Below are 14,928 nucleotides of genomic sequence, written 5' to 3' on the forward strand. Positions count from 1 at the left end.
ATTACGCATGTAAGCTATTTGGAGCTTTATGAATGTGTTTTGCGAACAAATTATCCCCTTGCCCTGGATGAACTGCGAACTCAACAGATATCAAATCTAGCGGATATTGAGTTCGTGTGGGGGGAGGCGGGGGGCGGGCGTTATAAAGCAGTAAAGCATTACATACCACACTCAGCAGTTGTAGTGATTGTTTTCAGCAGATTCGCTGAACACCCACTGTCGCAGAAGCGGGATGGAGAGTTAGTTTCTTTTTTGTAAATATTGCAAGTAATTTATGTTGATTGTGCTTCGTTGCGTATAACCTCGACAATACTATGACCTCAACTAGCGATACATTTAGCAGTATTCTTAAACAGTAAGGACAATTATTTGTTGAATGATTCAAATTCTTTGTAGGAAATGCGGGATCCGGGACCACTGTGGGGCACTCATTGCCTTTTGTCCCTATATCACCTTGAGATTTTATGTAGTTGCAAGAGATAAATGCAAATTCAGATCGTTTTTCGGGCCCCCATGGTTCACCACATATGATTTGTAAATGGGTCCCCGTCTGTTAAATATAACTGACAGAAGTATTTCCAGGCTATTTCACTTATTGTAATAGTATAATTCGCAATATATATATATATATATATATATATATATATATATATATAGAGAGAGAGAGAGAGAGAGAGAGAGAGAGAGGAGGGATCAGATCGTCTATGCTTGAGGTCTGTAATGTGTGTTTGCTTCTTGTTGGGTAACTTGGTGACAAATACCTATTATAGACGAAGGGCGCAAATTAAGCGCTCAATTAGGCAACCCAAGCAGCATATGTAGCGAATTGAGGCGGCATGTTGAAACGCCGCGTCAGCGTTGTACTGAAAAGTTTCGCAGCATTGAAGCCCGGCCTCCAACAGTCGCAAATGGCGTCAGCGGCGGGGCGCTGTCGCCTATGTCGATCTCGTCACTGCATTCCGATTGGCCGGCATGTCCAGTTGCCGACGATGTCGTCGTTTGCACGCAGTTTCTTCTGCCTACAAGTTTTTATTGACCGCTGCTTGACTTAGGGGCCACCGTTGGGGATCGAATTCCTTCGAAGTGGCATGATTTTCCCTAGCAACCTGCATAAATTCTCGCTAGGACTTTCCAGTACGTGCGTTGACGAATTAAGCGAAAAGTCGAATTAACGGAGGTCCAACTAACGGGAGTCGACTGTATTCGGACTCCCCTAGTGACACGCTGAAAAATCCTTAAATTTTAGTTTTTTTTTCTTTTCGGTTTTAGCACAGCTTCGGGGAGGCACGTTCCACGGACGCCAGTGAAGATCGCCACGTGCGTGTCTTGGATAGTCAGCTCCATTCTTTCAGATGCCGAGTGAAAGCAGATGGATTGTTGCGGCGGCTCGGTGGGGTCGCGCTTCGTCTCCAGAGATGTTACATGTGTTGTGAAACGCACACATATCCGCACACTCTCAACGACAATAAGTGCAGGCCGGGGCACTTGCACTGATGTGACCTACGCATTTAGGCGCCTGCGTGTACACGAACGACGCGCTGCGTTCGTTACATACATTAGAACACGTCAGTGCTCCGGACGCGGACGTAGATAAAGGCATACCGGAAAGACAAAAACGAGTCTACCGACCAGCCGATATCGATATACTCTTGTTTATTTACAATAGGTGACGTGCGTGTCGGCGGGTGTGAGCAAAAGCGCTCGAAGCTGCTTTTTTCATAAATGGGAAAAGGGAATTCTCTGCCACATCAGACAGTGAACTGATAGTGGAACGCAAAGCACAGTTACCCGAAACAATTTCTGCATCAATTTCTGTCAGCAGCAGCTAATAAGAGTGACGGCGGTTTATTTCGTCCGTTGCTCTTTTTCCTCGGTGCTCTTTAGCTTTCCAAGAACAGTCTCAAGCACGCGCGTCACGTATGACGCCATAAACTCTATGCGTGACGCACTCAATGCGGCAGCTTTCTTATTTTTTTTTTCACTGCGCGAAGCGGAATGGTAAGTCGCGACATGAGCCTCACACGGCGGCCGCTAGGGCTGCGCGGGCAAAAAAAAAAAAAGATTAAAATAAAAAAAAAGACAACCGAGATGTCCATGCGCGCGCCGCGCGCGGCGGTGCGCAGCGGACTCAAAACAAACATGGCGCTCGGTGCTGGCGTGAAGCGTCATTTTCCGATGCGCAAAGTGGACGATGTTGTCGAGTTCTTTCGAGCGCAGCTCGAGAGCGACAACGAGCCGGACCTGGCGTTGCTGTCCATCGTGATCGGGTACATCGAGAACCTGCTGACATTCCACCGCAACGTCGGCGTCGAGCCGGCGTCAGGCGGCGATCAGCGGCAGCCGTGCTTCCCCGTCGTCGAGATCGGTCCCATTGAAGCGCTGCATGCCAAGTTCGCCTGTCAGATCAAGGGATCGCTCGACCTGAGCGCCATCGAAACGGACTCTCCGGCCGGTCTGCGTGATCTCATCAAGCGAGTGTCGGACGCGATCTGGTCGTCTCTTACGAGGAGTTACTACAAGGATCGGCCTCACCTCCAGTCTCTCTACAGTTATCTCACCGGTGAGTCGGTTGTGCGTTTTCCCCTCGCCTACTCGCGCGTAATCGATGGAGATTTGGCTGTTTATTTACGGTGGAGTGCCAAGCTCCTCTCTCTCCTACGCTGACGTAAGTGGGAGCACAACGGGGCCGGCGACGTTCCGGGAAAAACCCGCGTCGCACCGTTACGTAACTCTCTGGCGACCGCTCGTGTCGAGAGGGGAGTGCGTGCTCGCTTCTCTTCGCCTCCTTTCTTTTTTTCGACGACTGCTGGTAAAGCGTGGTGATCGATTGATTCGTGTATAGCAGTGGCCAGCAAAGCAGTGCGCGATCTTCGCTTTCGTTTTGAAAACAGATGGCGAGGGAGAAGGCGCAGGAGGGCGGGGAAGAAAAAAAAAAAAGAAAGGAAATATCGGCCGTAGGTTGGTGAGCGTTTGTGAAGATGTCGCCTCTGAGGCACGTTGGCCCAGTGGACAGACACAGTAGGCTGCAGTGGCCGGTGGCTTATTGCGTAGTTGACACCTCGACCCACGAGGCATCACGCAAGCTATAACCGCGTCTGACAGCGCGTTTCAATTCCTGTGAACGTAGCTCGATCCGTCGCCTTCCCGCGCTCATCGCAGCGCCGAGGCGGATTGTCTTCGATTTGGCCTTTCGTAAACCGCCGAGGATCATAGCAACGTCAGCGACGCGGTTGCTCGAAGCGTTTCGAAACGAAGTCAGGTACAGAAAAGAAGCGAAATAAATAAATAAATAAATAACCTGCTGAGGCTGTCGGCGAGCACTTGTGTGGAGATCGGTTGCTTTTGTTCTGCAGATCGTGCCGGGTGTATTACAAGCTCCGACATCCGCACGGCGGTTGGAATGAAACACAGCTACTTCGTAATAAACGGAGTGATGTGCTGCGTGTTATTCTTACGGCTCGGCGCTTGCTTTTTTGCACGCCGAAGCGGCAATTATAGTCGCTAAAGTAACAGTCCTCCGTTGGTGAGGACACTGACTTTTTTCGCGTTAAAACGCGTGCGAGTGCACACACAGCCACTTTATTCATGCATGAAGTTTCTCTCTTCAGCGCCGCGTCTTTTGCTTCTCTGCGAGCACGTGTACGCATTCCGTGTCAGTGACCGAACGCAGACATTCAAAAAATCCGCTTATAAAGTCAAGGAGGAATTCTTTTGTGCCGCCAGAAGCGTCTGCATCCGTCGTGACAGCTCGTGAACCGCTCTGCAGCTGCGTTGCCGACAAATAGATTTATAGCCTTCCTATCGCTGGCACGGTATCACAGCAGTCCATTTACTTTTTTTTTTTCTTCATAGCTGTTTATGTGCGTGTGTGCGGGCGTGCTTTTGCGCGGTTTGATTAACCTTTAGCAACAGGCCACCGTTACTAAGTCGGAGGGCACGTTTGTATTCATTATCTCCCTCTGTCGTGACTTATGATTGAATGTTCCTGCAAATTTAGACATTTTTCTGACACGTCGAAACCTCATGAAATTTTTTAGTCAGGCCACTCATCATAATTATTAGAAATTATTTGATTAAGTATGATGCATTATATCACGAAAAGAACCGAAGTGTCAGTTACAAGTAGATGCGCCAATTATCTTATTTTGGGGCCTTCTCAAGCAGGACAGAAGAGGGATTGGTGGCAGTGATGCAGAGTACACCTCCTAACATTCTATTCTACTGCATTACTCCCATATTCATTCTGTGACTTATGACCAGACATGTATTTATTGAATTATGTGTAATCATTTGTAATCGAATTTTACAATAGTTTGGCAACTGAATGATTACTTCTTTTACTCACACTCACTTAGTAACTTTAACTAGTAACTGTAAATTAGTTACTGTAATCAATTACATTTATAGATGATGTAATTGTAATTGCAGATGGTTTCGTTTTTTTTTCTGTAATGTGTACAAGTCTGTCTGTGACATTTGTTTTTCATGAGCAGATGTACGTTTATATGCGGTGCCATGTTGGAGCCTTTTCTTCCTTATAGTCACTAGTCGGAACATTAAAAAAGTATTAAGTTGCATGTCAATACGGGCACAATGTGGCTGAAAAGGTTATTCGGAAACAAATACTTCTTTTTCTTTTTTTGCTTTGAACGAGCATCTACAATAGCGTGTACTCCCCCCCACCCCCCTTCCTCTTTTTCCCAGCACCATTCGCTTTGTGTTCTTTTCGTTATGTGCTAAAGCGCTTGTGTTCCTGATTTTTATCACAGCAATATTGCCACATTTGTAGGCAATTGAGGAAGTGCTGGCACATACACTATAGTTGGCAAGGGCAAGGACATGCATTAATGCTGGAATCGGGGCCCAAACCTATTCCAGGTTCAAGCTAAATATGAAATGCCAAAAATTTAACATTTTTCGCTGACTTCATAAATGTGCATCTCTCTTGCAATTAATTGTTTATTTAGGTTGGCCTACTAGCAGCAGAGTAGACTATAGAAAGTAACATATGACCGGCCATATTAAATACCCGTGAATTGAAGGTACTACAATGATGAATTTGGCATCTTGTGGCGCAAGGGCCATGGCCAAGAAGCGTCATGCTGTAGAAAGCCCTGTTGTTACGAAAATTAATGGGGAAGGCATTGGTGTGGAGAAAAGTGTGCATCTCTTGTCATGCTTAACATTATAGACGATAGTTTAACGTGATACATCTAATAAAGGAGTGCAGATAGTTCTCACATAGCTTGGAAAAGACGTGCATGTGAACTAGAATGAGGAAAAAAAGCTCACTACCCGAAGGATGTGCTGTCAGTCAGGACTGCAGTATCGAGGTTCCCAAATATTCGTCTCGTGGTTTCGTAATAGTCTTTCAAACATCTATGCAGTGCTTATCAGGCATTCATCCTGAACTTCAGTGCAGTACAGTGAATTGAATGCCTGATGGCCTAGAGGTTATACCAGCAACTGGCTATGTACATTATAACTGATCGGTGCCTCCTTTACTGCATGCCTGCTGCATGAACCAAGGAGCTGGTCACAGCCCCTCACCTCTTTCCTCCTCTCTACTTAGTCTACCTCTCCACCTTTCCTCCTCTCTCTCCTCTCTAGGGTGAGATTGCTGGTTTTGGTGACCGCTGCAAACTTGAATCAGGTGCCCCTGCCTCCGGGATTATAGCGGCATCGGTTGCAATCCCGGAGGCAGGAATTGCAGGCTCTCGCCGATCCATTGGCCGAGTGCGCCTGCCTTGTAGTCACTTTCGCAGTGACAGGAAGTACTGTAGGCCGTGAGTGCCATTTCTCTGTGATTATGCTGAACTACAGGAACCTCCACTCCAATGGCAAAACGAGTGACATGGCAAGCATCTAGTAAAGGAGGCATTCTGACTAAGCCGATTTAATACCCATGCTGCCCAAGGGAGGTTAATGCCAATAAACTCAGGTGTGTGAATACTTGAAACCTAATGACAAATCGAATAAAGGCTTCTTACCATTAATACCAAATAATTTTCACCTCTCAGTATACCTGATGTTAGAAAATTTCTAATGTTATACTGCACATTACAAATCATGCTTTATTCAATGCACAAAGCGAACATTAGGAACAACTAACCAATTTGTTTACAAACTCAGGGCTTTTCAAAGCATAAGTGATCATGCGTTATCAGATAAAGCTTAGAAAGGCAGCCTTGTTGACCTAGTTGATATCTGTGCTTACCTTTGCGACCATATCAGAAATGTGTGCCGTCTGTTGCATCTATAAATAGCACCAAAACGGAATAGAAGGTTCTCATCAAGCCAGTGGCCAAGCGTGCCAGTCTTGTAGTGATTTGGTCCTTGAATCAAATGTCAGTGATATGAAAATCCAATATTTTTTTAATAGTTTTGAATACCTCACATTGTCGACTGCACATGATCAAGCGTGAAATCATACAAAAAATGCTAGAACTTTTATCCCATCTACAGTGGATATTACGTACTAGAGCATGTTGCATGGCTTAGACAGCCAGACTTTTTCGACTTGTGATGATCACTTGCATAAATGTTGCTTTCGGCAGCATATACTGTTTGGTGCTATTTATAGATGCAACAGATGGTACACATTTCTGATGTGGTCACGAAAGTAGACACAGATATCAACTAGGTCAACGAGGCTGCCTTTCTAAGCTTTATCTGATAATGCATGACTGCATATACTCGCGATCAAAAGCCCCGAGTTTGCAAACAAATTGGTTAGTTGTCCCTAACGCTCCCTTTGTGCTTGGAATAAAGCATGATTTATAATGTGCAGTATAACGATAGAAACTTTCTAATGCCGTGAATACCAAGATGTGAAAATTGAAGTGTGAGATGCTTCTGGCACAATTCGTATTTGATTTCGCCTCAAAGACTACTATTTACTCTCTCCTGTTATTAAGTGCCTAGGACCTTAACTTTCTTAATGCCATTCTATCTGAGGCCGGCACTACGTGCATACTTTTAATGACATCAAACGTTGTGACGATGATAGCTTTAGTGATTGCAATAGGTTTGTTTCACAATCCTACATCCCACATTCTCACATATATATATATATATATATATATATATATATATATATATATATATATATATATATATATATATATATATATATATGTATATGTATATAAAGTAAAGAGAAATTCTTCAGGCTGCCTTTCATATGTAAAGAACTTGAGCAATGCTACAGGGTAAACAGAACAAGTACCTAATTTCAACAGTTTCAACCGGTGGACCTTCATCAGGGTTAATTTTTCTCGTAAACCCTGATGAAGATCAGTCAACTGGTTGAAACTTGAAATTAAATGGACACTAAAGTCAAATGCTAAGTCAAGCTAAAATGATAGATTAGTGCTAGAGAATATCCATGGCGTCAATATTATCGTGAACATAGCCTTAATATATGAGAAATCGAGGTAAATGCAGGACATGATTAGAGACTCCCCGGGGCATTCAAGCACTTGCCCGATGATGAAAGCACTCCTCAGTTAAGTTCTGTCACTAGTACTCAACGACTCGTTGCAAAAAGCATCCTCATGTTGTATTATAAGATGAAATAAAATGCTACTAGTCCAGTTCCATTTCTTGTTTAGAAAATACTCATCGAAATTTCCATTGACAACGATGCGGACAGTTGAAAGGTTTCGTTTTCGCTCAACTCTGCGCCGCCCACGATTTGGCGTTTCAATAATTTCCTAATTGCATAGCAGTGCGCTGGTTTTGCTGGCTCGCGAAATTCTCACAAATTGCAATTAGCAGAGAATTCAACTTACATTTGATGTCGCGGGATGCCCGAACGGTCTACGCCACTTGACCAAAAAGCAGCTGCAGCGGCAAGTCCACCGCTCCATCTTGGCTCGGTGATGCCGTCTGTCGGGTGTCGTTTTACTCACTGAAGACAGCAAAGGGTGCCGATATGCAACATCACCACTCCCCAGGTTGGGTGGTGGGAGATCTGAATTTCGAAAAAGGTTTTCGGACCCTTCAGATACAGCTTTCTCGTAAACTAAGTATTTTCTTGGCACGAAACAAGCATTGTGAGGTTTATGGAATGGTGTTTAAGCAGTCCACCACATCGACTTAGCATTTGCCTTTAGTGTCCCCTTAAGTACTACTTGTTCTGTTTACCTTGCAGCATTCTCGAATTCCATATATATATATATATATATATATATATATATATATATATATATATATATATATATATATATATACACACTAAGAACATCAATAGACATATTTTATGTACAAATATTTCAATGTACTTAAGAAATGTATCTTTCATGTGCAGCTGTAACTGCTAACATTGTGAGTGAGAGTGTGCATTTGACCGCCGAGTGAGTTGTGAAATCACACTGCACACCAAATAGCATTAAGCTTTAATGCTGCTGCACTATGTGCAAATAAATCAGTAAATTAATGGCATTAAACTTTAAGGCATGAAGCAGTTAATGTCAAATTGTTTGCGTCCAGCTGGCATGAGTGTAAAAACAACTATATGCTGGCAGCTAATCTTGCTTTTCTGCATATTAGCATATGAGAATCATTTTTTTATTTGTTTGTTTATTGAAGAGAGGCTTTCTTTCCAACACCTCCCGAACTTTTCTGGCCGTAGCTCGGAAAGAGACATTTAACAGATTTAAGCTGAACAGATCAAATGAACAGAGGTCAGCAATCTGCGATACTGACGTGACAGGAGAAATGAAAACTGAGACGTCTCAAAGGCTGCTAACAGAAATAAACATGCTGCAGTAGGTCTGTATTGCGCACAAACAACAGTTTGAAGAACATTCCAGGAGTAAAATGTCCACGAGCAGAAACAAAAGTATCAAAGATGGTCAAGAAACAAAGCCGTTGTGGCCACGGAAATGGTGCGAAATACACAGGTCTGACTAATATTACAGCAGAGGCTTGATTGTTTCTAATTACCACTAAGCGGGTTGGCCAATGCCGAAGGAACTCTTCTGGCTGGAGGGCCACAAGTTTACTGTTCAGATGTATATATATATATAATCTGTTAATAGAATGGCAAATGATACGTATGAACTCTTTCAATGCCACCAGAAATGTGCTCATTTTCGATGCTTTTATGTGTTAACATTTTATTTAGAGACGTAGTAGTTGCAATGTATACTTGCGACACATATAATTATAGCCTGATCACTGGCGTTTTGAATAGATTTAAAGCAGTAACAATCGCTCAGGTAGTTCTTGTGAATTGTTATATAAGGAAGTTCAAAGAAGCACATCAAGGAACATGAAGGAATAATAATTTGCTATTTTTACTATAAGTACTGAGAGTAAAAAAATCTCAGATATACAAAATATGTGCCTGCCTGTTCGCATAAATACTAGCCGTAGTGTTGCCCGTGCTATGTGGGGAAGCAGTAGCGTCGCAAACGTGAAGACGAGCAAGTTCCTATTCTACAGGGAGCATTTGTTTTTACTCATTGTAGTAGACAACTGGTTTGTCTTTTACTGCATTCTTTAAGCTCTCGATGCAGTGGTTGTCGGATCAGAGAGCATGCGAAATCCTTCTCGCGTGTAATTATTGCGTTCGATCAGCTTTTCCGTGCAAGCAAGCCGAGCTAGTGTTTGTCAACTGGTGCTGAAGCTGCCACATGCTTTGTTCAGTTCCTGTACAGTGCTGTGCAGTAATGAATAAAGGCACTTGCACATTTGGTGTTCAAAATGTAAGATATTAGACTGCTAGTCAAACTTTGGTCCAAGGTCGGTCTGAAATTGACTGTGTGCTTTTATGTAAGCGAAAACCCCACATGATGGGTAGGATTGCTCGTAATATTTTGTACATGTGCTGTTGAAACGCTCACGGACAAAAGCAGCCCTGCAATCCTTGGTGGGTAAAACAAAGAGGCACTTGATATTAGTCGGAAAACAATTATCAAAGTAACAGGCACTCATAAGCATGTACCGTTATTTGATACGTTGTTGAAATGACCTAGACGTCGGATCAGGAAATTGGACAACCTGACAGGAGCTTCTTTGTCTTCAGTGCTGCTGTCATTTAAAAATTATGTTGCCTAGTCGACCAAAGCACAAATTTCGCTTTGTTGTCTTGGGGAAGTGCTAAGAGCACTGGAGGCTAGTTTCGATGATACCTACACTCAAAGTTTTATGTTTCCAGACTCAACAATCTGTGCCAAAAATTGTCAGATGTGACAAATTGTTAAAGTTCGGTCATCATTTCATATGGTGCATGGCATTGTTGGTAGAAGAATTCCAGTGAAACTGCTTAATGCATAGAAAAACTGTCAATCAAATTGATGGATTTCTGTAGACACAGTAACAAGAGTGAATGGATTCTTTGATTGACTTTGTTGACTTTATTTTCTTTGATTTAACGTCTCAGTATTTTGTCGCTGGGTTTTTGACCACTCCTCCAGAATGGGCATGTCTCACTTCGTACGATTCCTACCTAAAACACGAAGATACAATGTCAGCTCACAGATACTTCTAGAGCATACTGATCTGTTAATAGAACGGTTAATTATATTGCATGAATTCTTTGATTTACTTTACTTTCTTTGGTTTAGCCATTTGGTATTTGCCATGGGGGTGTACCATTCTTGGTCAATCCTCCATCATGGGTATGTCCTACTTGTACAAGAAGTACAGAATCCCTATATGTTGCTTGGTATGTGTCATGCTTTTTTGTGAAATCAACCAATTAGTCAATCAATTAATCAATCAATCAGTCAATTTATTTATTTCAGCATCAAAGACGCTTGGAAGGTACAGGCTAAAAACCATCAGGCTTTTAGCCTGTACCTGTCAGACCCCGTCAAGCCGTCAGGCTTGACAGGGTCTGCGCCCCTGAGCATTGGCAAATGAGGCACATGATAAATACAGTACTGCAATCAAACAGAATAAACCGAAAAGTGTACAGAAGCCAGGTGTATTAATTGAAAGGTCCTAAATCAGTTTCTAATGTCATAAATACCAGCAAAGAAAAGGAAAGCACAATAACAAGTCATTGTGCAAAAAGATGCTAGTACACAGAAACAGGTTCACATGAATATGTGAATACAATATGAAATTTCATGGGTTCTTGCCAAGGGAAAATGTTTAGAAAATAGGAGCATCACAGAAAAGCACATAACACGAATAAGTGTGTTCTTGTATAACGTGTGGAACTCTGAATTATTAAACAGCACAGGTATCTGATATTTTAACATTTGAGTGCCGTAGTTTGTATTCTTGGCACCTTCCAGAGCTCACGTATCCTCAGTGTACGGGCATGCTCAGTCAGGCTTAGTCGAGACATTTCAGTAAGAAATGAATTGTTATTTTGCAATTCCAATTTACAGCATTCATTTAACATTGAATGACAAAGTTCATTTACCGTTGATGCATTTAGAGCCTGAAATATCGTTTCTGTGTGTGATCGTTCGCAGCATTAACGATGTTGCGAAGGGCATTCTTTTGAATGTTCTGTTGTCTGAAATAAACTTCTTATCACCAAATTGTATGCATCTCTGTTGCCTTTGAAGCAATTAATTAACCGCTTTACTTAAGCACAGATTCCAACATGTGCATTAAATAAGCATGAGTTTTTAATTTATTTGTTATACATACTTACATTGCCTATAAAGCATTATTGGAGGGTTTAGTTGCAACATAAAATTGCCATATTATTTATATAGTAATACAAACAACAATATAAACATTCAACCTTCTTAAACAAAATGAAACATATGATCACTCCTAAAAGGAAACATTTGTTGCATAGAGATTTGTTTGCTACAAGTTACAGCAAATGGCGCGCAGTCAGGAAAAATGGAGTTCTGAACCTGAAAACAAGGCTTGTGAATTTTTTAAATTAAGCATCCATATCTCACATAATGAGCAGTTTTCTTTTTGTTTTCACCAAGCTTTCGTTTTTTTTTCTTCAACTGTATTTCTTAAATCTTAAAGCTAGCTGGCAGTTCTGGCATTACTAAGCACTACGTCTAAATGAACACTGGATCCTGCAGGAAACAAGCTGGACTGCTTTGGTGTGGCCTTTGCTGTAGTAGCTGCTTGCCAGGCAATGGGGTTCCCGGATGTCCACCTGGCCCTGTCGGAGGACCACGCATGGGTCATATTTGAAGAGCGTGAAGAGACAGCTGAGGTCACCTGGCACGGTATGTGTGTTGAGCCGCTTCTCACAAGTCTGGAGGAAGCTGTCACTGTACCCTCCATTTAACACTTAGCAGAAAAGGTTGCAGAAGCTGCGCAGGTGGTGTGGTCACCCTGGCACTTCGCAGTGAAGTTCTTTCTTAATCTGCTGCGCTTTCTATGGAATAGTTACCCCATATGTTGCAACTAGAACTCGTGGACGTAAAATTGCGTCAACTCGAGTACTAGCTGTGCGTCTTCGTGCTTTCACTGTGCGAAATACTACGTTTTCATCAAAAGCCGTACGCTGTGGCCACTGTTCATAGAAACATGTCAGTCTGCTCATTTGGTGGTGAGCGGGTTCCGTGTAATTATTACATGATAATTTATTTTGATTGTAATTATTAGATGGTACTAGCCTTGAAAAAAATTGCACCGTCTGTCATTGTAGCGATGTAACTATGACACCAGCTCGAATGATCACTTGCATGACATATGGGGAGGCCGAATACCAGGGCACCTGAGAGTTATGCGTTCCCAGTGCTTGAAAAAGAAGTTCCTCTGTGCCTCTGACAAACACAGAGACAAGTCTCAGATGTGCATTTTCATCAGTAAACAACCCGCCACAGTCGGACGTACAAAGAAAAGCAACGGGCAGGCATGGATGATAAGAAGACCTGTTGTACAGATACATGCATAAAGCATAAAGAATTGTTGTAGTGTCAAGTAGAGTGCACAAAGATGTGTGAGCCAAAACAGGGTGCCGGGACAGTGCAGGCATTTAGCATGGTGTGACAAGCAAAATTGGGCGCATTTATGAGTAAAGTGCACATTTGAAACGTGGCATGGTCCTATGTGCTATGCTTTAGATGTGTGCCACCAAGAGGAAAGGGCAACCAAGTCAATGTCGTAACAGGAGAGTCAGGCTGTGTGCACAAGCTAGGAGGTAGACAGTGAGTGACTGTGACCTTCTGGCACGTCACTGCAAGTCACTGCACCAATGTGATTGCATGTCACTGCACCAATGTGACAAGCAAGTGCAAACTTAAACAATTTACGGAAGAATGAATGAAGAATGGTGTTCTGGTGAATGAATACCGTTTATCTTTTAAGAGGCTCTGCAACACTTGTTGAACATGGTAAGAAAATTTTCATAATCTGTAGACAATGCTGTCAGAATATGCAAGCCAGATATTGGAAAGTTTAGCTTGTACGCATACTTGTTACCGTTTAATGATTACTAGATTATCAGAGCAATGGATGACAGTAGCAAGGCTGGTGGCGACATCTTGTGACGCCAGCTACAATGTCCAGCTACAATGAGCCTGAAAAAAATTTGTGTAGCATCACTGTTATAATCAAAGGGAAATCATAAACGGACCGCTTGTCAGCACTTATGTCACCGTAAATGCTTTACGCCAGGAGTTAAGTAGAATATCAAAAGTCAATGCAGTATTATCTCGGTGTGCTTTCTGGTTGAACTCTGTGCCAGAAGATGTCACTACCAGTTTTGCGCGCAACCGCATACCTGTCTGGTAACCTGGTATTCCACAAGTGCCAAAACTGCGGACACTAAAACAGAAACTCGGACAGTCAAGTTAAAACTCTCTATTCCCCTACATGCAGCAGGGAGCCCACAGTCCCACATAAAAAATGGCTTGATCTCTGCCACGGCTTTTGAGGACCCCTCTATTATGCCTTGTCTCTGATGTCATAGACACACGTGGCAGCCCACGGACACCCATCATTGGACGATTGTTTGTGACGAGCTACTCCAGGGTTGAAATGTGTACATACATGTACACCTCTCCAGTTTTCCAGCAAATGGGGATGCACTGGTTGTTGGAGCGGACTGACTGTACTGTCGCCGCTCTTTTGTCACTCTCCGGCACCTCTGTCACACACCGGCCTTCTGAGGTTAGGTTGCCATATGTTTACTGCAGAAAGAATAAAAATTGTGACAGAAACTATAGAAGATGATTGTTAATGTCAATGATAGCTTTCTTTTGGGACCTGCTGCATATCCCCATGCCATCCGTGAGTCAGGAAACCTTGTGCGCACATCAGCAGGAACATAGAGTGACACTCTTGCTGCCAACCACGATGCCTAATGATACCGCGACTGGGTATATCAGCATCCCAGTTGAAACTTTGTATCAGTCCCCACTCTCCCTAGTGTCCCTGCTACAAGTTCTTTGCAATGGCTATCAACCAAGACTGCTCTTGACTGCTCATGTCTGTGGTGGACCGGGCGTTTGCAGCTGGCGGGCATTGTCCTCACCCCCTCCTTCCCTTGTGCGTGACGTCACCCGTGCACGTGCCAATAAATCAGGTGCCCTGCTTTCCTCTTCCTCTACACCTGCGCTTTCTCTCTCCACTGTTTAAGTCCAAACCTCATAAGAGATCTTGTGCTACAGTGATGAGTGATGGCTACAAGTGACCAAACAGGCCGTCGCGCGAACGGATTGTCCATTCTCGTTGCTCCATTGTACAGTTTTGGGAATCTAAAATTCATCGCTAGTTGTGCAGAAGTGTTAGGAGCTACTAGTCAATTGCACGAAGCCATAACAAGATGTACAACAATGATACTACTGCTTGTCACTTGAAATGAGCAAATGAGTGAGTTTTGATACCTGCAAGGATAAAAGCACATGCTGCACTACCTTCAGAAATACATTATGCTGCTGTGTACAGCAAAACCAATCAACTTAGATTATTAGAGCATGCATCACGACAGTTCCTGTGCGTATTCGCTGCCCTCATGCCGGCAGCACTGGGGGGATGTCGATC

At 43.2% G+C, this 14,928-nt stretch overlaps 1 protein-coding gene across 2 annotated transcripts in view; it reads left to right on the forward strand.

Moving 5' to 3' along the window:
* The first annotated feature begins 2,095 nt into the window (after positions 1-2,095).
* Positions 2,096-14,928, forward strand: part of Mnn1 (menin 1) — a 43,649-nt gene continuing 30,816 nt past the window's right edge. For both annotated transcript variants that reach the window (XM_075673692.1, XM_075673693.1), the window contains exons 1-2: positions 2,096-2,560; positions 12,015-12,164. In XM_075673692.1, coding sequence (XP_075529807.1) covers positions 2,140-2,560; positions 12,015-12,164 — 571 coding nt within the window. In that variant the 5' untranslated portion in view covers positions 2,096-2,139. The remainder of the gene's footprint in view (positions 2,561-12,014; positions 12,165-14,928) is intronic.

This window comes from Dermacentor variabilis, chromosome 11 (genome assembly GCF_050947875.1).
Source record: "Dermacentor variabilis isolate Ectoservices chromosome 11, ASM5094787v1, whole genome shotgun sequence".
NCBI classification, from domain to species: Eukaryota; Metazoa; Arthropoda; class Arachnida; order Ixodida; family Ixodidae; genus Dermacentor; species Dermacentor variabilis.